Below are 21,842 nucleotides of genomic sequence, written 5' to 3'. Positions count from 1 at the left end.
GACTGTTTTTGTCAGTGTTTCTGGTGGTTGATTTGTGGTCATTGCCACCACAGACCTGCTGTTCCATTGACATTGAGGTCTACTGAACCAACTTACCATGACCTATATTCAAATCCGGCTAACCAGTTGTACTACTGTAGATAATAGATATGCTATCATCCTGAAGACTGGAGAAAATCTATTGACCACTGATTATAATCCTGCTGTTAATCCTTAAAACATAGCCTATAGCTTTGAGTTTCTCTGCTGCTCGTCCTTTGATCTATTGGAACCGAAGCAAGGGTAGAGGAGAGGAATAACATTCCATTAGAATACAAAATATCAATCAGGGGTTGGGGGGGATCAACAACAACTGGGTAGGGTTTTTTGAATGCCCTGTATCTTTAAGTGCAGGGTGGAAGATATACTGACACTGTGCATTCTCTTTGTTTAATTAAAGTGTGATTTATACTAGAGTGCGTTGCGTGCCAGTGTCGCACAGTGAAAACACACCGTCATGCAACTTGAGTGTGAACCAGGCTTAAGACTCACTGCAACTGTGCTACATGTAGCTTTGCTCGCACTTTGACGTGTGTCACTGCTCTGAAGATGCGTATACCTCTGCTCCACATTGTCCGGATTTCTCATTCTGTAACTCAAACAATTACTATTAAAATATAGGCCTACTGTACCTCACCGATTAAAAACCCAGTCTGCAACGTTTAACAATAGCCATCACCACATACATACTGTAAGTCATTACCTTGAGGCCTTAAACCTCTCAAAGATCTCACTTGGCCGGGACTTCACTCCCTGCTGTGACTATCGGATGAGTCACTCTTTTGCTTTCTGTTGCTGCACACAGTTTTCCGTAACACCTGTTTGACTTTGCTTTGCTCTCAGGGTCTGCGTCGCACAGCATGGGTGCTTGCTATTCTAGTACAGCTGTAAGATGTTACTTCAAGGGATGGTCATTATTGGAGAAGAATTAAGTGTTAGTCACACTAATCCTATATCTATTGTTTTTTTTGTTACCATGTGTGTGTGTCAGTAGTCCTTCCATATTTGATCATTATTTTTCAGATTCTATTGATGTTCATGTAAAGGTTTCCTGGGTCATTTTGGTTGTAAGGGTTCCCTTGTATACAGATAAAAAATAAGGAACAGAATGTTTAACAAACAATATTACATAATTCTATGTCACTGCAGCTTGGTGGAATATAATGTTGTAGATGTGGTGCATGGATAATTGCTGAAAAAGAACAATAAAAATTCATCAAGCCATTTGTGTCAGTGAAATGGATGAATTCACACAACACCACGACCAATGTCTGAAATAGTCAGGTCACAAAGTCTGTCAGCTTTTCAAATACAGATGACTTTGCACACGCAAAAGGGAGATACTTTATATATAAAAACCTAATAATTCTTAACATAAATGTTAATGTTAAGCATTCTTTTTTGCTTTTACACCATTTTGTGACAGTAGGCCTGATACTTAGGCGACACTGGGGCCTAAGTACAAGCATAAATCACCCACCTTCACGCTTACTTTAAGTGTTGGAATAGAACAGTTAACAATTAAGACCTGAGATGAGACAGATTCTATACAAATATCTTCTAAAGCAGTGATGCTCAAACTTTTTAATTTCAAGGACCCACAAAATGAAATGTATTTGGCCATGGATCCCCATCTCAAAATATATTGTCCAGGGACCCCCAGAAGTAAAGATTTGAATATTTTCCACGTTTTTCTAAAATACAAGCTCATATAGCCTAGCGGAGTCAGGACAACACACAATTAAGTGCATTCATTTATTTATTGCTTTGCTTATTTCATAGTGGTTTTTGTTTTTGGAGACTGGTGGTCTTCCATAGGTGGGTGATCGTTAAAGGCTTTATTTATCCATTTTATCCCACTTTAAAAACTGATTTAGTGTTATATTTTACGTTGAAACAATATCACTGCACTTAACTGCACACAGTAGGCAACTACAGTAAAAATGTGTCTGACTCTGTGCTGGGAAGTTGTTTAATGTCCATCTCTGTTATGAATATTAATCATTTTCCAAATCATTATCATTTATATTTGTTGGAATTTGACAAGGTGTATAATTATTATTAATTTAAAATATATGAATTCTTTATTAAATAGAGCAGTAGAGAGGTTCTAAAAGTGGGTCCAGGGTGTCTGACCGTGGTTTGACACATTACATTTCCCCCCCAAGGTAATGGAAAGATGGATCTTGTGTTAGCTCTGGTCCATAGCTCTAATGCGTCGCATTAGAGCTCGGAGCCATGGATGAATTCGGACATACTGACTGCAATGAAAGCCAGAGACAAAAAATGCTCTAAACTTCTTAAATGCAAGTCCAAGCTAGCCAAGCGCTTCGACAGTGATCTCCAAACCCAACTGGGCATCCTAAAAACCCAACGTAACAAGCTAAGAAACAGTGTAACTGCCATGACCAAATCAGCCAAAAGTAACTTTATCAATGATAAAGCCGAGGAAAACAAAAACAATCCTCGGGAGCTTGTGACTGCAACTTATATTTGGAATCCTTGTTCTTTGACTATATAGTAGTGTCTATCTGTACGTCTCTAAATGTTTTGATGAATTGAACATGGTGGACCCTCTTGTAAACAAGTGTAATGCTTAATTGGGTCGTCCACTCATAGTTAACAGTCTTTGTATTGAGTTTGTGCTTGAAATGTACTGTAATTCTGCAAACTGTCAATCAATCAATCAATGGACCAGAGCTATAGATCGTGTGTATGCTGTAGGCCTATTTGTGTATTATTTCAACTTGAGGGGTTTCCAAATAGACCCTTCAGGTCTAACTCCCAGAGTTAAATCAAGTTTGAGAACCCCTGAAATAGAGAAATCATAAGCTGCGTTACTGTTCTACAGAGAGAAATAAATGTTGACATTCAGGTCAAAATTTGTGTCAAACTCAAACCAGTAGGCCTAACATGATTTATGAATCAATAGAAGAGCAGGGAGACCAAATACAACATTGATTGACTGATTGAAAATTTTATTAACAGTTTGCAGAATTACAGTACATTTCAAGCACAAACTCAATACAAAGGTTAACTGTGAGTGGACGACCCAATTAAGCATTACACTTGTTTACAACAGGGTCCACCATGTTCAATTCATCAAAACATTAAGAGACATACAAATAGACACTTCTATATAGACAAAGAACAGTACAGGAATTCATCATAATGGAGGTAAAAAGGGAAAAGAAACATATACAGTGAGGGGAAAAGGGGGGGGGGGGGGGGGGGGGCGGTGGGGGGGGATTCAGATTTTACGGGGGCCAGTTTCGAATTGCAGCCATCCGTAGGTGCCCTTTGAGAGCGGTTTTGAAGGAGTCAAGGGATTTGCATGTCTTAATGACTGTTGGTAGGGCGTTCCACATTTTGGTGGCATAGGAGCGAAAATAATTTAGTCCCTTGTTTGTGCCGAATCTGGGTTGAACATGGTTCGTTGCACTCCCTCTGGTGTTGTGGGTGTGGACTTCGTTAACATTAAGGAAGTATCTACACAGGTACATGGGTATCTTGGTGGAGTATCGAATCTTGTGGACCAGACCCATTGCAAGATGCTGTACTCTGTCGCCGACCCTAAGCCATGCCAGTCTGTCAAAGTGGGCAGGGGTGAGGTGGGTTCGGGGGGTGAGGCCAAGTAGGAGCCTGACCAGTTTGTTTTGGGAGGTCTGGAGCCTAGTTTTAAGGGCCTTTGAGAGCCGGTGCTGTGGTACCAGGAGGTGCATGCATAGTCAAAGAAGCCTTGTATAAGTTAACAGGGTATAAGTTATATTGTAGCCTATTAACATACCATCCAGATTGGTCAAATTTGTATTCAATAATATAAAGTTACAAATATATTCTATTTGCCTATTATATGCAATATATATGTGAAGTAGTAGTAGGCTTACTCCAGTACAGTAGGTGGTGGTATTCGTATGCACGTTTACGCAATGGTTGTTGCAACCAGAGATGCCATGTCCGCTTATTATAAGCGACTTGTGGGCTTATTTTTTCTGTAAAGTTGATTGAAAATATGGTTGCAATATTCCACTGTTCCACATGCACATTTGTCACTTTTCAAGATTCTTTTTTTAATCACAGATCTACAAGCGCACAACGCGTCGCATATCTGAGCGTGTAAATCGGCTATTTTCGATGATGTATTTTGGGCTTTTTTCATAGACCAAATTCTGGCAACCTCCAGTTCTCGTTCCAAGAGTTCGCGCGCGGGTGCTGCGTCTGTGGCGTGCAACATTGCTGTGCAAGGCGGAAAGGGAAGGACGTCCATCCACATCAACAACACTACATTATATTATGTTTAAAGACTACGTATACATTATAGCACAATATTTACCATTATCCTTACATGCTATTGCTAGTTGTTCAATGTGTTTGTGTCGTCGTACATCCTGTAGATAGACATTTATTAGTTTAGCTAGTAGTCACTGACCCCAGGGACGTGCACTGAGGTAAGAGAAACGCGTTAGCGTTAATATTAATATTATTAATGTTATCAATTCATTACACAGACAGAAATGACGTTTTTACAACTGAAAATGTGTCCACTATTCACGCGACGTTAGTATTTACGAGTCTTTAGCACTTGCATGTCGGCTAACATTAGCTTATTAGCTTCGTGTGGCACATCATGTGTGTCGCAGATGAATATTGTCTGCAACATTTCCCATTAGAATAACTTACACCTCATAACAGTTTGGTAAAGGCGTTAAGGCACCGGGGAGAGTTGTCTTGGTTGTTAAACTGTTTGTTGGTGCTAGCTGTGAGTGTGTTGCTGTAGTAACTATTATGCTAAGCCTCGTTTATACTCAGAAGTACGACGGTGTCACAAGTTAGCTTGCCGAAAAATCACTGGCTGTTATTTTTTTATCCACGCGACAGTCGTGCAAATTACTTTTCAACTTTACAAATTAAGCTACCTATTTTGCAGCCGGGTTACAATGCTAGAATAAATGAAGTATGGTCCACTTCCTGAACACTAGAGTGTTTAGGCCCGGGCTAGGAATAAATGAAAGAAGGACTTAAAGGTGTAGTGAAACGGAAATGGTGGGCATTTTATTTTGAAGTTTCAGCTTGAAACGCTGGCTCTGAAGTTTCTGAACCAATCAGAGCGTCGCATCCCTCCAGGCTATGGGTCCTCCAGAGTGTAGAGTAGGAGAGTAGCGACACGCTTTGATCTCGCCGCAAAGCAGGTGCCTATGGGCTATAGTTCCAAACATTGCTCCTATGGCTGGAACTATCCCATTGAGATAGAATGAGCACTTCCGCATTCCATTGTTACAATGGGAGTCAACGCTAGTGTCGCCACTCTCTTACTATATTACTCTGGGGTCCTCCAAGTCCATGACTTCCTGTCACGTTTGTAAACAAAGTGACAGAAAGACGTGGGGCAAAGCCAGGGGATTATTTCTAACCTATACAAAACCTATATAAATATTTTAGCGTGATGATTACGTTTAAAACGAGTAATACACTGTCTGGATGTCATCTTGAATGACATCCAGACATTGAGTAGTTCTTTAATCAAAACCAGCTGTGGAGGAGGACAAGGAAGCAATGGGAATCAAACTGGTGAGCTTCATTTTTCTTGGCTTTTATTGATGTGGGCCTCACGCAGCACATTTTCGTTTTCAAGAAGTAATTAAAACATTTTTTTTATGGACTTTTGATATAAAAACACACATAAGAATTTGCCCATTTTTTTTGGGCGTCCATTGTTAGGTATGCCCATATGATGACCACGGTTATGGTCTAAAAGTGTGAAAATTTCACTACACCTTTAAGGGTCGCCAACGTAATTTTCTCTACCCTGCAATTCCAGTCGTCAGATTCGTCACACTCGGTGGCAGAGCCATCTAATAGAAGAGTTGCGAAATTGAGGGGGCAGAAAACAGCACGGTCACATGTACTCTCGCGTGAGCCTATAGTTTGTAAAAACGTGTACGTCACCAAAAGGAGGGCGGCGTCTGAAAGCTAGCGGTGCCATTTTTGTGGGATTTAAACTAGCCCACATGACTCAGAATAGAGTGACGGTCTGTTTTTGTAAACATTGAGCTCGTTCCTGGCGACAACACAGTGAGCCAACACCAGAATGGAAAGAAAAAAGGTCGGGCTTAACATACCTTACATTGTGAGATGTCAGTTTAGAATGGTTGCACGTCGTTTGTTGAACTCCCTCTGGTGTTTAAAAAAAGAACGCACACGGATAGTCGCTCACTTTGTAAACAAACCAGACAATCCCAGTATGGCGGCCGCTACCACGTGACACATATGTTGACGCCCCCTCAAGGAGATTTTGGTACGCTCTATAGACTCCAATGCATTCCGTAAACCTCCGGTTGTCCCTATTTGAAGCCTTCAAATACCAATAGAATAGAAATGTAGAAGAGCCGCCATTGGACTGGCCCCATGAAGTGAACAGAGTTTGCGTAACTCTGTGGTAAACTGCTGCCCAAACTCTGGTGGAATACATTGAAGTCAATTGAGCTGTGTCGACAAGCATATGAACAAACACTATTTCTGAATGATTAAGACCATTGTAAAATGATCTCTTCTGGAAATTAAAAGACAACACATCATTGCCGGCGTTTCCTGTCTGGCAACCAAATCTCGGGACAGAAATGATACCTGCTAATCTTTAGGTGCCCCAATAAAATGTACTGTGCACATGCCTGTGATATGTCGTCTTTTATATTTCTGAACCGATTATATGACAAAGTTCGCAATCGTTCATAAATAGTGTTTGTTCAAGAGCAGGTCCAGCCGGCTACATCCACTGCCATGTTTTTCATCGAACTTCCCGTGCAAGATTTGCCACCCATGAGCATCATGGCACATCCCCGGCATCCAGTCACGTGACTCGTCTCCCTTCCTTTCATTTTGTTCCTAGCGCCCGGGCACTAACACTATAAACTTGGGTTAATTTAAATGAAACTTCAGGAGGTAAGCTCGCATTTGAAGATTGCACCTCCTGGTGTGACTGATCACAGAAGCAATACACTCACAGGCAATTGATTGACTGGGTTTCATTCAGACCAATGGACGCCTAGACCCACCCCGTCCAGCTTGGTGATAAAGGTGCCACCCATTGTCTTCACTTTAGAGAACACACCAGCATTGCTAATAAAAGCTAATAAAAACTTCGGCAGGTTTTGAGTTTTTTCAGACGGGAGCCGATTCTGGTTCCACAACTGCACCAAATCCAATAAAGAAAAGACGAGGAGCGAGTGATAACGTGTCAGCATTGCAGCAGGCTAAGCTAACAACACTCACCAGCCATGGTGCTGTTAGCTTGTCTGTTCAACTTCACTTCATCTCCGCCTGTAGTTTATCTCTTATTTTGTTACCCTGACACCGGCGCTGCAAAAACAGATCTGCAAGCTCTCAACGTGTGGCGAACGGCGCTGCAAAAACAGGCAGGATGCGGCGCCTTGAGAGCGATTGGATCTGGCCTTTTTGCTACCCACAGTGAGCTGTTCTCACTTTACTTTTATGACATCGGCGATTTTTGGACAGACGATGGGCGATTGAAAAAAATTGCCATATCGCCCAACCTTAGTGTGCGGTGGATGCAGCCATAAGGGCTTCAGCAGAGGGGGCTCCACATGAGGCTATATCCAAGGTGAGGATCTCACAATGGATAGTAGAAGCCATAGAGTGGTCATACTCGTGTAAGGGACTGCAGCCCTCCATAGGGGTGAAGGCGCAGTCCACGTTGAGAGGTATGTTGGCATCCTTGGCTCTCTGCAGGGGGGTGTCGATCCTGGAAGTGTGCACCGCTGCAACTAAGCTGGGCGTCCTCAACTTTTGCCAGCTTTTACAAACTGGATGTGACAGCTGTGCCGATGGTGCATGCAGTCCTTGGCATGGCCTCCAGGTGAGGGACAGATCCTTTAGGCAACAGAGAAGGGTTTGGTCTGGATCTGTTGTTCCTTTTTCCTACCGGCCTTTGGGCCGGAGGATTCTTACTCCTATGCTTACACTAAGCATATGACTGATCTAGTGTCTGTCAGTTTTTTCTGGTGACTTAAAGGGTAAGACCACTTTTTTAGAGGTTTGGGTTGTTTTCTTACCTTATTATGGTCAAACTAGTCCAGTCCAGGAGTTATTTCGCTCCATAGTGCAGTTTTACAGAAAATAACGTTATAAAAATACCAGCCCATTGACTTCCATTGTAACGGGGAAACAGCTCTCAAAGTCACTATTTTAGTACGTAAACAAACACAAACAAAGTTGTTTCATACAATATAGAGCAACACCAAAACTCATGTGGTTTTATTTCTTCATAAAAATGGTAACTTCCTGTTGATTTTACTATATGAAGATCTGGATCCGGATCCATGGATCCAGTCCGGGTTTTCTTCTGAATAAAAATGGACAAATCAACAGGAAGTTAACATTTTTATGAAAAAATAAAACCACATGAGTTTTGGTGTTGCTCTATATTGTCTGAAACAACTTTGTTTGTGTTTGTTTACGAACTAAAAGAGTGATTTTGAGAGCTGTTTCCCCGTTACAATGGAAGTCAATGGGCTGGTATTTTTATAACGTTATTTTCTGTAAAACTGCACTATGGAGCGAAATAACTCCTGGACTGGACTAGTTTGACCATAATAAGGTAAGAAAACAACCCAAACCTCTAAAAAAGTGGTCTTACCCTTTAATAAGACAAGCAATGCCTCATGAGAAGGTTCCACGATATCTAAGTGAAGACAATTTCTGGGTGGCGGCGGCGTCTTATCACCAAGCTGGAGGGGGTGGATCTAGGCGCCCGTTGGTCTAAAACCCAGTCAATCAATTGCCTGAGAGTGTATCATGTAATGCTTCTGTGATCACGCCAGGAGGTGCAATCTACAAATGCGAGCTTCCTCGCTTGTTTATTTAATTAACCAGGGTTACATCCGTAACCTATAGTTTCTGCATAAATAATAAACATTTCTTTGCACATGTTCAGCTGCTCGGATTGTCATGCATACAACAACATATTTGCTGTGTGTGATTTTCTTTTATAATACCAGTATACTATTGTTTCTTTTTCTCCAACCAAGGTGGATAATGTCAAGACAGAGGTCGCGATCGCCACGCTACAGGTGAATTCATTTTCATCATGCTGATCTGCATAACTGTAATTTCAACTATGAGTATACTTGGACTCTAATAAATAGATTTAAATAAAGAGATGGGTTTTATTAATTGCCTTGTCAAATGTTCCCTATGCAGAACGAGTCCACCAAGGCATGAAGGCGCAGGAAGCCATTCACGGAGGCCCCCTTGGAACAGTGACGACTACGTGGAATCTCACATGGGGCTGACAGAAACGGATGAGCGTAACAGACACCCTAGAGACGATGCTGGAGAACATTGGGACTATTTCAAAGATGATACTCTCCATGCGGCGAAGAGACGGACGCCTCCCTCCCTTCTTTGGTTACCAACTCTCCATCCTCACCCCCACCCAGAGGAGTATGGCCGGAGGACACCACCCTCCCAGCCTCGGGAGCCAGGCTATGCCGAGCGTAGGAGGCTGTCTCCAAAGCAGCCTTTGTACAGACATGAAGGTGGTGACAGAGGAAGAGGACACTTGAGGGTCTTTAAAAATGACGAAAGGCAACACCAGTCGCCTCAGAAGCTGCCTAGGGAGAGATTCTTGCCTAACCCCACAGCTCCGTCACATCACAACCACCAACAACAGAGAGAGCATGCGATAAACTTGTCGAGAGAGAATCGCGGGAGGTCAAGGGACAGCGGTGCCCGGTCAACATCGCATGACCATGGACAAAGAGAGGGAAGGAAAGACCCACAGGGTCCGTACAAGGAACGACGACGAGCAGAACCACACCATGAAAGAAGCCCCGCCTTATCAAACAGGCACAGGAGAGAGATGGATGATGCTTTGAACCATGGGTAATTAAGAGTGGTTCATGCTGCTATCAAGGGGAAAAACAGAAAAGAAGAATGCAGAGGAGCTGCCATCTTACCAGGGAAATGGGGAAACTTGACCACCTCCGTCGTTCGATATTGTCACATTCTTTAGAAGCATTATTTCTTGCTTTTTATATTCTAACCCTTGTAAATTGTCTCTGTGTGGTGAATATAGATGTTAATTAACTATCCACATTTTTGCCACATTTAAAGGTAATTCTTGGAAGGAAAAAACAATTGTTGAGATAGTTAAGTACTTTTGAATTAGAATAAATAAATCGAGTGAGGCAATTAGGCAAATTACATCACTGTTCTTGTATATCATTGAACAGTTTCACCTGCTCTTATGTCAACACAGGTACGGGAAAGAAGAGGAGTTTAGTTCACCAGAGAAGCCTAGAGATGGGTTTGGAGGAGGTGATCGAGAACTCAGGGGTCCCCAGAAAGCCTTCTCCCACAGGGAGGATCGGGGTGCACGACCAGTTATCGTTGAACACGACCACGGCATCATAAACAGTGGACCATCGCAATGGGAGCCACGTGACCTGGACTTGGATGGAGAGAGTCGCCCCCTACAAAAAGGCTCCTTGCATGAGCAGTTCAGGAGGATGAACAGATCCAACGCCAGGGAAGAATTGAGGCATCATCGACCGCTTCACGATGACAATGGAGAACCTGGTCGTGTGAACAGAGCCAACCCCAGGGAAGAATTGGGGTATCGGCCCCTTCACGATGACAATGCAGACCCTGGTCGTGATCGTGAACAAAGTAGGAGCCCTGTGCGACGAGACAGAACCAGTCCCACGGGCTTTCCTGACAGAGGTGGTTCTCCGAGCTACGGAGACAGAAGCCCTCCTGATCGAGGAAGGGGGAGGATGAATCCCATCCGGGGCCGAAGGATGGGAACTGGTCCCCCTAGGAACCACCCTCCCGTACATCACCCTCCTCAGGAGCGGCAAGGTCCTCCACAGCAACCCCAAAGGCGGGAGAACCGCTCTGCTGGTGCGGGAGACTTTTACATTGGCTCCAGGGAAGAGGATCCCGGCTGGACAGAAGAGGACATGGAGCCTAAAATGCCCCGTGGGCGGGAGCATACATGGAACAGCCAGCAAAAGCCCAAGGAAATGACCGTTGTAACCGAGGAGACGCTGACCATCAAAGTGGACATGAGTCGGCCCGTGAACCAAAACAGGTAGAGTATATTATAAATAAAATAAGGAGAAGGGTGGAAGTTCATGCTTTTTTCCCAGAGCTCACTGAACGATGCTGTAAGAAGAGTTTAGAAGAAAACCAATACAGTTGGAAAAAACCTGACCGCAGAATACTATGAAAACCTCAACACCTGTCGGTCAGTCTTCATATATGAAGATCACGACACTGACCTCATCAAACCCTGAATAGCCATACATGGAGAGGACTGGATCATCACCTAGATCTGCATATATGGAGCCGGCCAGCACCTCTACATCTGACCTCAAACCCTTAGATCTCCATATATGGAGCTGACCTGTTCTGACATGCCAGATGTTGATCCAACCCCACCCATCCTTCCTCTTCGATGTCTCCTTTTGACTGATACCTGTCCATTCAATCTCTAGACGGGCCCGCCCCAAAGTTATTAGTGCAGCCGTGCCCGGCAACTGGAGAAAACAGGCCTCAATTCTCAACAGGCCTGAAAATGAAGGCCTGGCCCTACATGGGCCCTCATCAAACCCTGTTCACTCAAGACACTGCCCCCGCTGCCACCCTTAGATCTCCATATATGGAGCTGACCTGCTCTGACATTCCATATGTTGATCTGTCCTCATCAAACCCTGTACACTCAAGACACGCTCCATATATGGTCAGACCTCATCAAACCCTGTACACAAGACACTGCCCCCGCTGCCACCATTAGATCTCCTTATATGGAGCTGATCTGTTCTGACATTCCATGTTGATCTGACCCGACTGACCTCATCAAACCCTGTACACTCAATACATGCCATATCTAGTACAGAATTCATTCCATATGTTGATCTGACCCCCCATGCCGAAGCGCCAGCACTCGCCCAGCAGTCTGCCATCACCCAGGCGGATGTGTGCACGTGACCTCGCCCTACAGATGACTTCATGAGACAGCACGGCTGTAGACATCACCAGTGCCTCTGAATTGTAAACTACTCATCTTCTGTAAAGGGGAATCTCTTACATTTCACAGGCTTTTGGAAGTACCCCAGCCCTTGCCCTTTTCCTCACGAGGAAAAAAATATGAAGAAAAAATGCCAAAAGACTTTAAAATAACACCTTGCTGAAAACATGGTGACCATGGTTTGCCACATTCCATTTGCCCCCCCCCCCCAAGGTAATGGACAGATGGATCGCTTATGCTGCATCATTTCAACTTAATTATTCGACATGCATACATACATTTTGAGGACGGGTTGATGCTCACACATTTTGTCAAAAGAAGATTACACTAATCACAAAGACATTCCTCTTGAATACAAGAAGAAAATGTGGAGGAATAATCAGTAATTCGAATTGATGATTTGTGTCGGCTTGATATCAACAGCAAACCTGGAAACGCCATCCACCTCCCATTGAGAGATTGTTGTGAGACATGCCACCAGACCGTTGGTATTAAGCTGACAAATGGATGGATGTGTAACTTGAAGAGGGAAGATAATGATAAAAAGGGACACTACAGAGCACTAATTTCAGACCTCAAGACAGACTAGTCAACTAGAAATGAAGGGAGTCAAATAACGAAATGACTGAAGCTACATAAGTTCCTCACATCCCTACATGCTATAGAAGATCACAGAGAAAGGAAAGAGGTGGGAGGCTCACATTCTGAAGCAGCCAGAAGTAGTTTTATGCAAGGAGGAAATCAGAAGAAATGGCTTCCCCCCCCCCCCCCCCCCGCCCCAAACAACAACAACAAACCAACGACAAACAAAATCATTCCAAGCTAGAACTGTTCATGAGGACAACTGGGCAATGGCACATGTCACATCCCTACATGCTGTATATTGGAAGATCACAGAAAGAGAGACCACCATGAAAAGAGCATACGAAAAAAAACATACGACAGCAAACCAACAACAAACAAACTAAAATTCCAAGCTAGAACTGTTCATTTGGAAAACTGGGCAATGGCAATGCATAACAAATGACCTGACTGACTTGTTTTCACCAAGGAAAACTGTAGTACTGATGATGTTTTGGTGAAGAAGATGTCATAAGGGGGAAAAATGAATTGCTGAATTTTCAACACAAGAACATTCTTGTTCCTCTGAAGAAATCAACAATCATTTGTTTGACTGAAGACCACTCCCCCCTAAGTGATAAAGGTTACTTGGTAAGAAGAATATAGAAATGACCTGTCCGTACACATCTTCTGTTTTTGGAGAACAATAGCCTGGCCCAGCCACCGTGATTTCTGGTATAGAGGGGCAGATGCCACCAAGATCACGGCGTTGGATCCTATTGGTTAGTGCCCGCCCGACTCCACCCCTGCCCTCCCAGGTAGAAAACAGCGGACAACATTGACGTCGCCAAATTTGGAGCGACGCTCCTCTACACTGTAGTTCACTCCCACTCCTAGACCAGGAAATGTGTCTCGTTTCCCCAGGCCTTTCTTTTTGAGCCGAATGCGAACGAAAATAAAAGCCTAGGTACCGAGGCTAGGAGAGCAAAACAATGGGGCGTAAATATCTCTCTCACACCATAATGGATAAAAAAAAACCTCTCATACTTAAAGAACAGGAGTGCTCCTTTGACATCTTGATCTCATGATAAACCACTCACTTTGAAGACTAATGTGAGTCCAACGGCTTTGGAATTGATGCTACACCATCTGCCTGAGGTTGAACTGACTTAGCCATGATCATGTATTCTTTGCTTGCCATTTGAAGCATTGAGACCACCACCATTGTTCAGGATGCCGGAGCAACACAGAGAAATGTGATATGCCAAAAGCCAACAATTGTCCACATGGAGAAATCAGATCTGGAATGACTTGCCCATCTTTAATTGCATCAAAGAAGACTGGCTTTGCCTGAGAACCTTTCCCATTATGAAGATGCTACATTACAGATCATGACCCAAGCAGCAAGTGTTGTTATGTTAAATGTTATGGCTCTGTCACCAAATATTTGTGTGCGCCCAGGGCCAGGCGGTGCTGTACAGCTATATCACTTCATCAAGGAGGTCCACTTCAGCTGTGGTGCAACAATGGCTTAACAAGACTCAAGTGCCATTGTCCTTTCTCATACCGAGGGAAAACATGGGGATGTTAGCCGTGCACGGCAAGAACATTCTCATGGAAACTAAAAAGAGGAACTTGAGGAAGTGGACATTTGATGATTTAAAAAATATATATGCATACAACATTTACCAGAGAAGACGGCAATGATTGAGCAGGCGTGAGATCTTCCTCAAATATACCTGACAGAAAAAAAAAAACTCATGGCTGTTTGTATGTATGTATGTATGTACCTGTTGTGGAGATGGGGCTGATCTTCAGGTTACTAATTGCTTATCGAATCACTCAGCTACATGGAGGAGGATGATGATGAAGATGAGAAGACCAGTGATCAAAGTGAAAATGAAAATGAAGATCCACAAACCATTGAGTTGTGTAATTGGTGCTACGTTTCTGTCGATTCTGAAGATCGACAGACCTTGCTTACTACTGCTCTGAAGAAGACCCATCATGCTGGAGAAACCTTGAATCCATCATGAAACAAGCAGGCAAGATGTCTCCTTTACAGCTCAACTGGCTTAAAAACTGGTGGCATGAATAACTGGCATTCCAGTGGGTCTCAATAGAAGAAGATGTTTGAAGTGCCGTGAACGGGATAATAAGTTTGAGAGGTGATTTTAATTCTGTCCATTTGAAACATCATCCAGCTCTGAAACAACAAGAAGAAGTTCAAGAAGGACATGGAGACGAGCAATGAAAGGGAAAGAAGTGTGAACTTTCACCCGGCCCTTTACACTGACCTGCCACAGTTGCAGAAAGGGATCTTTCCAATTTACGGCTGAAATTTCAAACCTTTTCACAGAAAACCATATTCAGAATTGTTTTAATTTCCCTCTTTATTCGCTTCCTTTAGAAGCTATATCGTTTTTTGGAATAGCATGTAGTTAGGATGTATAGGCAGGCTGTTCTACCAATGAGGTTGTGTGACAGGTAAGTTTCTGCGGTAAGGTAATTAAGTCACTTCTGTTTCAAATTCATTCAGATATGAAATGCAGAAATTTTAAATTATGCAGCCGAGCATTTTGACTAAATTTGATTGCTCGCCTTAAGTCTTTGCTCATCAGAGCATGTTTATAATCACAATCCAGTGAGTGTGTTGTTGCACATTCTTTATACCATTTTGGCTCATCAACCGAGCAGTATACCCCCCCTGTCACTGTTATCACTGGTTTTGATTCCCGTTTCCTCCTCCTGCAGCCAGCAGTGTTTTTCCTCAGACAGACAACTGTCTCTGGACCTGGTCAATGTGGGCCGCCAACGTCTCGACTTCCTGCCCATGCTGGAGCATTCTGGAACCTACCGCGAGAGCTCCATGCACACTGGGACCTTTGCCCAGGAGATCATCACACTGGTGCATCAGGTTAAAGGTGTGTGTGTGCGTGCTGTGTATAAACATTCAGTTGGCAGACTGGACATGGTTAACCAACCCCTTTTGGTGTTTTTAGCATTATGTTATACTTTAGCTATTTTTGAAAAGTCGTGAAAATGTGGCGCAAATCTTTGAATATATATTCCTTCAGAGCGAACGTTTTTAACTCAAATCTTTGCTTCTGGGAGGTCCCTTGAACAACATTTTTTCAGATGGGAGTCGGTGGCCAAATACAGATATTTTTTGGGGTTCTTGACATGAAAATAAATAGTTTGAAAACCACCACTGAAACACAGGTGATTTAGAAGACATTTTGTAGAATCTGGTCTCTGATCTAAAAGGGTTAATGAGCTTGTACGGTATATACTGTTTTTGAATAGCCAACCAATGTGCTATATATTCATAGCTAAAATAACACAGATCTAAAGTAAGTTTCTTGTGTCTGCAAGTCAATTATGTCTGTGGCTGCTAGCCTCTTCTGTTTGTAATTTCACTAATGCAGGTCTATTCCTGTGAACCCCACATTGCCTTGGTAATAGTTATAGCTACCAGGGATCCTAATAAGGGATAAATTATGTTGAAAGTACCCGTTTATTCTGTCTGTGGACTTAATCTTTTGCCCTTTCTTTCCTTCTTCTGGACAGAGCTGTATTTCGGAGGTTATGGAACCACACTGACTGAGCGTTTTGCGGTTCTCAAGGAGGGCGGCCCCCCAGAGAAGGAGCATGCCGTGGAGGAGCATCTTACTCTGAACAGGTATGTCTCCAGCCAGTGCCAAGTTTCAGCAAATGTTTATTTAGTTTTAGTTGTAGTCTTTTGAATTGAATCCCATTTAGTTTTAGTCACATTTTAGTAATCTAGTTTTAGTTGACTAAATATAGGGTTTTAGTCGACTAACTACAGTTGATTTAGTCGACTGAAATGTATTTTGGCGTGCCGTGATGGCGTCGTAATGCCCGATTCATACTCGGCTGTGTGCAGAAAATTGCAGATCTACAAGCTCATGCTTGTAGATGTCTATTTTGGACCGTGACACCAACCAAGCATAAAATTACTTTATATTTTTTCATCTAGTTTTTATTTGTAGAAATTGTCAATAGTCATAGTTTTTGTCCTCATAACTTAAGTTTTATTTAGTTTGTCAGTGAAAAAAGGTAGTGAACGAAAGCATTTCGTCACAGTGAATGCACTTTAACCAAACGATATATATATAAAACAATATATTATTATTCAATATTATTATACAATACAAAATAAAAATGATACGGACAACAATAAAGGCAATTTTTAAAAGGTTTGCTGTGTGCAATTCCTTTTTCCTCCCTCAGACGCTTCAATATGAATAAGACTGTATTACCTGAAGACGACGAACCCCTGTTTCCCAGATTGGGAGACATGCACAATGATTCTCTGTTTTCCAGATTGGGAGACATGCAGGTAAGCTATAACATCAGCTCAATCTATTTGACACAAATACCTCAAAATATCCCATTGAACCTATATTTCCTGAATATGTTCATCATCTCTGTCGGGTGAAAACCTCACATGTCCAAGACTGTTACTTTGCAGGGTTCAAATGAAAGAAATGACAATGTACAAGCTCAAAACATGTCATTTTGAGTTTTTTCTTTCTACAGTAGCCTGTGGATCTGCTACTTTTGTGTGATGCTGTAGTTAGTGTAGTATGATCAATTAACCCATTTTGGGCGAGAACCCCTTTTGGTGTTAGCATTATGTTATGCTTTATCTATTGAAAAATAGCAGATCTACAAGCTCATAGCGTGCCACCGAGTGGCGCGCTACGAGCTTGTAGGTCTGCTATTTTTGACTGACATAGAAACATAGCTTTTTCAGAAATCTGTCAGGATGTAGAAGACATTTTTAGAATCTGATCTCAGGTCAAAATGGGTTAAGGCAGTCATTTACAAACATAAAACAAAATTGAAATATGGAGATGCAATGTGATTTAAAATGTTTCCCTTTTCTTGACTAGCCAGTTAAAAATGTCTGTCTTGGATACAGCTTGTAATGTAGAATGAACCACTTCGTCGGTTGGATTTGTCTGTGAGGATGATGTGTATAGTTTTGATTGGTTTGTGTGTGTGTGTGTGTGGACAGCCCCCCAGACAGCAGCAGCAGCAGCAGATGGTCAGAGACCCCGGGGACCTGAGGTATGACCTGGATCGCCGGAGGCAGGAGAGGCTGGAGGGGGTGAAGGTGACCATACCTGGAGGAGGTCCCAAACAGCACACACTGGGGGTCAGGAGGTAAGACTGCAGGAATATGTCAACTTTTCGTGGGCGGTTTAAACACGGAACCAATGTGTTTAGATGTATTGTGCAAATGTATGCGTTACCTACCTAGTCTTCAAGTCAAGGACTCCCAAATTTATATGAATTTGTCTGCGGGCCCACATCTGTAAATGTTTTGTGCCAGAAGAGAAGAATTATGTTAAAAATCTTTTCTAGGCCTGGGCCATGGCTCAGTGGTCCTGGCACCTTGGCTGGTAACCCAGTCTGGCAGTGTGCCGCGGGTTCGACTCCCGATCCCGACAGCCTTTACTGCATGTCTTCCCCCCATCTCTCTCCCCATTTCCTGTCAGCCTACTGTCTGTCCCTCCATAAAAAAATTAAAATAAATGAAGGCGAAAGCCACACAAAAAAACATTAAAAAAAAATATATTTTCTAAAACTTCTGTATTTTTCCACATCTGCCAAAATAGCAGATGTGCAAGCTCGCAGCACAACATTTCTAGCTTGTGGATGTGCTACTTTTGAGTGACGCTGTAGTATGATCGAAGTAGGGCATACATACAAAAGGTACACGATGATGTCTGACCTTTGTGTTAATTCTGCTAACTCTGCTCCCGTCTCTCTCGTCAGTGATCAGATTCAGAATGCTGAGTATGATGACCAGGAATCCAATGATCGGGGTGAGAGAGAAGGATCTTCTGGCTGGTCAGCGGAGGAGCAACTAGAGCGGAGCTGGTCAGGGGAGGAGCCGCAAGAGGAGAACTGGTCAGAGGAGGTGCAGCAACAGGAGAGATGGTCAGGGCAGGGGCAGCAACAGAGGAGAGGGAGAGGATACATGGTTAGTAGCAGAACACTGTTAATTTATATAGTATGATTTTTGCAATGCCTCCAGTATTGATAATTGCACAATTTTGAAATACAATTAAAATACTCTAATGTTCCCCCAGTATAAGATAGATGAGAGTGAACAGGATTGTTATTTTACAACTACACATATGTATTTTGGATTTTTTACGTATGTTAGACATGTATTAGCCTTTACTCTTTCTCCAGATTGTTATATCTTGAAAACGGATGGCCCCTCCCACCTATTCATTTCAATGGCTCCAACGTTGGAGCCAATAGAGCGTTGCAGTCCCGCCCCCTTTCATGACGACGCTAGAACCAGAAGTGAATTTCTCATTAATTTTCCTCATAGACTTTTCAAAAAGTATTTATTTAAAGACGATTACGCCACGGACAAAGCCAACTCGAGTTGTGACACATCATGACAAACACAATGTTTTTCGCTGATCAAATAATTTGTAAGAAGAAAAACAAAATAAGTTTTATCCTGCCATGTTTTTCTTCTTAGAAATTATTTGATTGGCCCAAAACATTGTGTTTACTGTCATTTGTCGTCACAACTCGAGTTGGCTTTGTCCGCGGTGTAAACGTCTTTATATAAATACTTTTTAAGTCTGAGGAAAATGAACGGGGAATTCACTTCTGGTCCTCGGGAGGGGGCGGGATGCGAAGCTCTATAGTGCAGGCGTACTAGCGTTTCAGAATGATATTAGAAGCATGCACAGTAGAATTTTTATAAATGCGGAAGTCTTGCAATACCAGATTAGATTTTCTATGGCTTCAATAATCCTCAAGCAGGAAGTTGGTCCTCACAATGTCTATTTCTCAAATTAGCGTAATTGTCCGGGCATCCTATAGTATAGTGTTTATAGTTTCAATGTACAGCTTATTGATTTTCTTTGGATATTCTACTGTTTAGATTGATGATAGGTTCTTGGTTTACTTATGATCCTAGATAAATATTTATGCATTTGATGACTTTGTGTTGTCCTTGCTTACTGTAAATCGCTCTGGATTAAGAGCTACTGCTGAATGCCTAAATTGTAATACATAAACACACTGGTATGCACGCACATGCGCGCACAGTGCCGCACACACACACAATCAGAATTCTCTGACGTGAGTAAACGTATCAGGAGTCTAAAGTTCCAGTGGCCTTTTCCCTCCTCGCCCCAGGGCCCAAGAAGAGGGGCTCCTCACAGACAGAACTCTCCCCAGGGCCCAAGAAGAGGGGCTCCTCACAGACAGAACTCGGGACCCCAGAGGAGGACCCATCGCCCTGGCAACCGTCCTGGGCAAATGAGATGGCAGAATAACCGCAACAATGTAAATATGCATGCTAAATATCAAACAAGAATGACTGTGTATCAAACAAGAATGTCATAACTGCCTCAGTTGGCTCATAAGATTAGCTTCTGTTGCCACTCGTGTTCCACTTACCACTTGCGTTCTCTACAAACCCCTAACACAACAGCAGCTGTTCAGACTATGGGTTTTATAGGTAAGTCTCCCATTGGCTTAGAGGCAGCCAATCATGAAAGTGTACTAAGGTCGTCTTTATGGTCACTGGTAGAGAAGTAGCAAATCTAGTCCAGGCGCTTTTAAGCACCTGGCTAAAATAATAGTTTTTTTCATTTTGTAGTGATTAAAACCCATGTCTCTGGATCCATAAGTAAAGTAACCCTCCTGATGGCCTGGGTTTTAAATCTCACCAGTATCTTCTTGGGGTTTCACAGAATAATCACTTTGTATCTCTCTCTCTATATCTATATCTATATAATTTATGATTGATTATTTTTGTTGCATCACACATTTTGCTTTTATACTATATCTATACTCTCCGTTTCTCTCTTGTTCTCTCCCTCACCTCACATACACGCAAACCACCTCCTTTCTCCTTGATGAACTCTTTGTCTGCCATTTTGTCTTGTAGGTGCAAACTGGTGATTGGACAACATGAAGAAAAATCTACGCTCAGAACTCCCCTATGATGCTACTGATTGGCTGAGATCAATCCAATTTGAAAACTGACCAAATAGAAGACAGAATGACTACTGATGGCTCTCTCAGGTGAGCGGACTCGGCACACGGTTGACATAAGGGAAGAAAGTGTCCAGGCCAGGGAGATAATTGGGCTACTGAGGGAAGATGGTGTCAATTTCAGTCTATTGAAATCCACTTGTATTCCAGTAGTTCCTGCAGAAGTTATTGTACACGTATATCTTAGATTTTTATTTTAGCAACCGTAATCATAATATGTAGCACGATAATTTGCAATTTTGCATTATGATTTTATGATTTTTTTTTTAATCAATTTATTTTCTTTCTATTTTTCTGCACACTTAATTCGTTATGCCAATTCACTTCAAACACTTATGTACAACTCTGTCTCTGTTGTTTCCCCCACTTATTGTTTGAAGAAGGGCAGATATCTGTTACTGTAAATCACATGTTATACAGCATCACCAATTGTGTATTCCGTCAATATCCCCCACCGTCAATCATTAATCTATCCATCCATCTGCATAACCAGGAACTAGTCATTCCTGATGAACGTAACAAGCAATGTTTCATTCAGCATTTAAATCGTTACCAATTATGGTATTGCGTTATTTTGAGATTGAAGGAAGTTTATGTATGCTTTCCACATGTTTTGTTATAATCTCTTAATTTCTGTATTGTTTTATCCCTATTGTGCCAGCCTTAACATTGCTGTCTTTATGACTTAAGTGCTCTACAGAGCTGTATATATATATGATTGTCCAAAATAAAACGTTTGTCTTGTTCAACCTGGATTAGTCTGTGCTTTGAGTGGGTGTTAGGCATATTGAAAAGTGGTTAGATCAAATAAAGCGTGACAGATTACACGTTGCGATTGCGAGTCCCTCGGGTCAAGTGTTTCAGGCGGCACCTTCCCTCACATATTTCATTTTCAACAATACAGGGCAGAATATGTCTACTGGTATGTACTTGGAAACAGTAAATACCAATTAACATTAAAGCTTTTTTTTGAGTTGAAGCTTTTATTTCCAAACGACATGAGTTAAAAAAAAGCATTTTTGTGATAAACAGGTTTTACATCATAACGTGTGTGTGTGTGTGTGTGTGTGTGTGTGTGTGTGTGTGTGTGTGTGTGTGTGTGTGTGTGTGTGTGTGTGTGTGTGTGTGT

At 42.4% G+C, this 21,842-nt stretch overlaps 1 protein-coding gene across 1 annotated transcript; it reads left to right on the top strand.

The window, feature by feature from the left end:
• The first annotated feature begins 4,239 nt into the window (after nucleotides 1-4,239).
• Nucleotides 4,240-21,462, top strand: LOC306913587 (uncharacterized protein). Its single transcript, XM_079490344.1, has 11 exons — nucleotides 4,240-4,487; nucleotides 9,084-9,125; nucleotides 9,256-9,939; nucleotides 10,316-11,149; nucleotides 15,404-15,573; nucleotides 16,220-16,331; nucleotides 16,904-17,012; nucleotides 17,694-17,842; nucleotides 18,458-18,665; nucleotides 19,850-19,999; nucleotides 20,607-21,462. Exons 2-11 carry the CDS (start codon nucleotides 9,091-9,093, stop codon nucleotides 20,631-20,633), a joined length of 2,478 nt encoding a protein of 825 aa, XP_079346470.1. The 5' UTR covers nucleotides 4,240-4,487; nucleotides 9,084-9,090; the 3' UTR covers nucleotides 20,634-21,462.
• The last annotated feature ends 380 nt before the right edge of the window (nucleotides 21,463-21,842 follow it).

Source organism: Electrona antarctica, assembly GCF_951216825.1.
Source record: "Electrona antarctica genome assembly, chromosome: 20".
In the NCBI taxonomy this organism is placed as follows: domain Eukaryota; kingdom Metazoa; phylum Chordata; class Actinopteri; order Myctophiformes; family Myctophidae; genus Electrona; species Electrona antarctica.
This window is presented reverse-complemented; position numbering and strand designations above follow the sequence as displayed.

Excerpts from the sequence above, each read along its gene's own strand:
- LOC306913587 (XM_079490344.1), top strand. The coding sequence starts at position 9,091 with ATGTCAAGACAGAGGTCGCGATCGCCACGCTACAG. Across the intron at positions 15,574-16,219 it reads ACTGGTGCATCAGGTTAAAG|AGCTGTATTTCGGAGGTTAT; the intron begins GTGTGTGTGTGC and ends TCTTCTGGACAG. Across the intron at positions 17,013-17,693 it reads CCAGATTGGGAGACATGCAG|CCCCCCAGACAGCAGCAGCA; the intron begins GTAAGCTATAAC and ends GTGTGTGGACAG.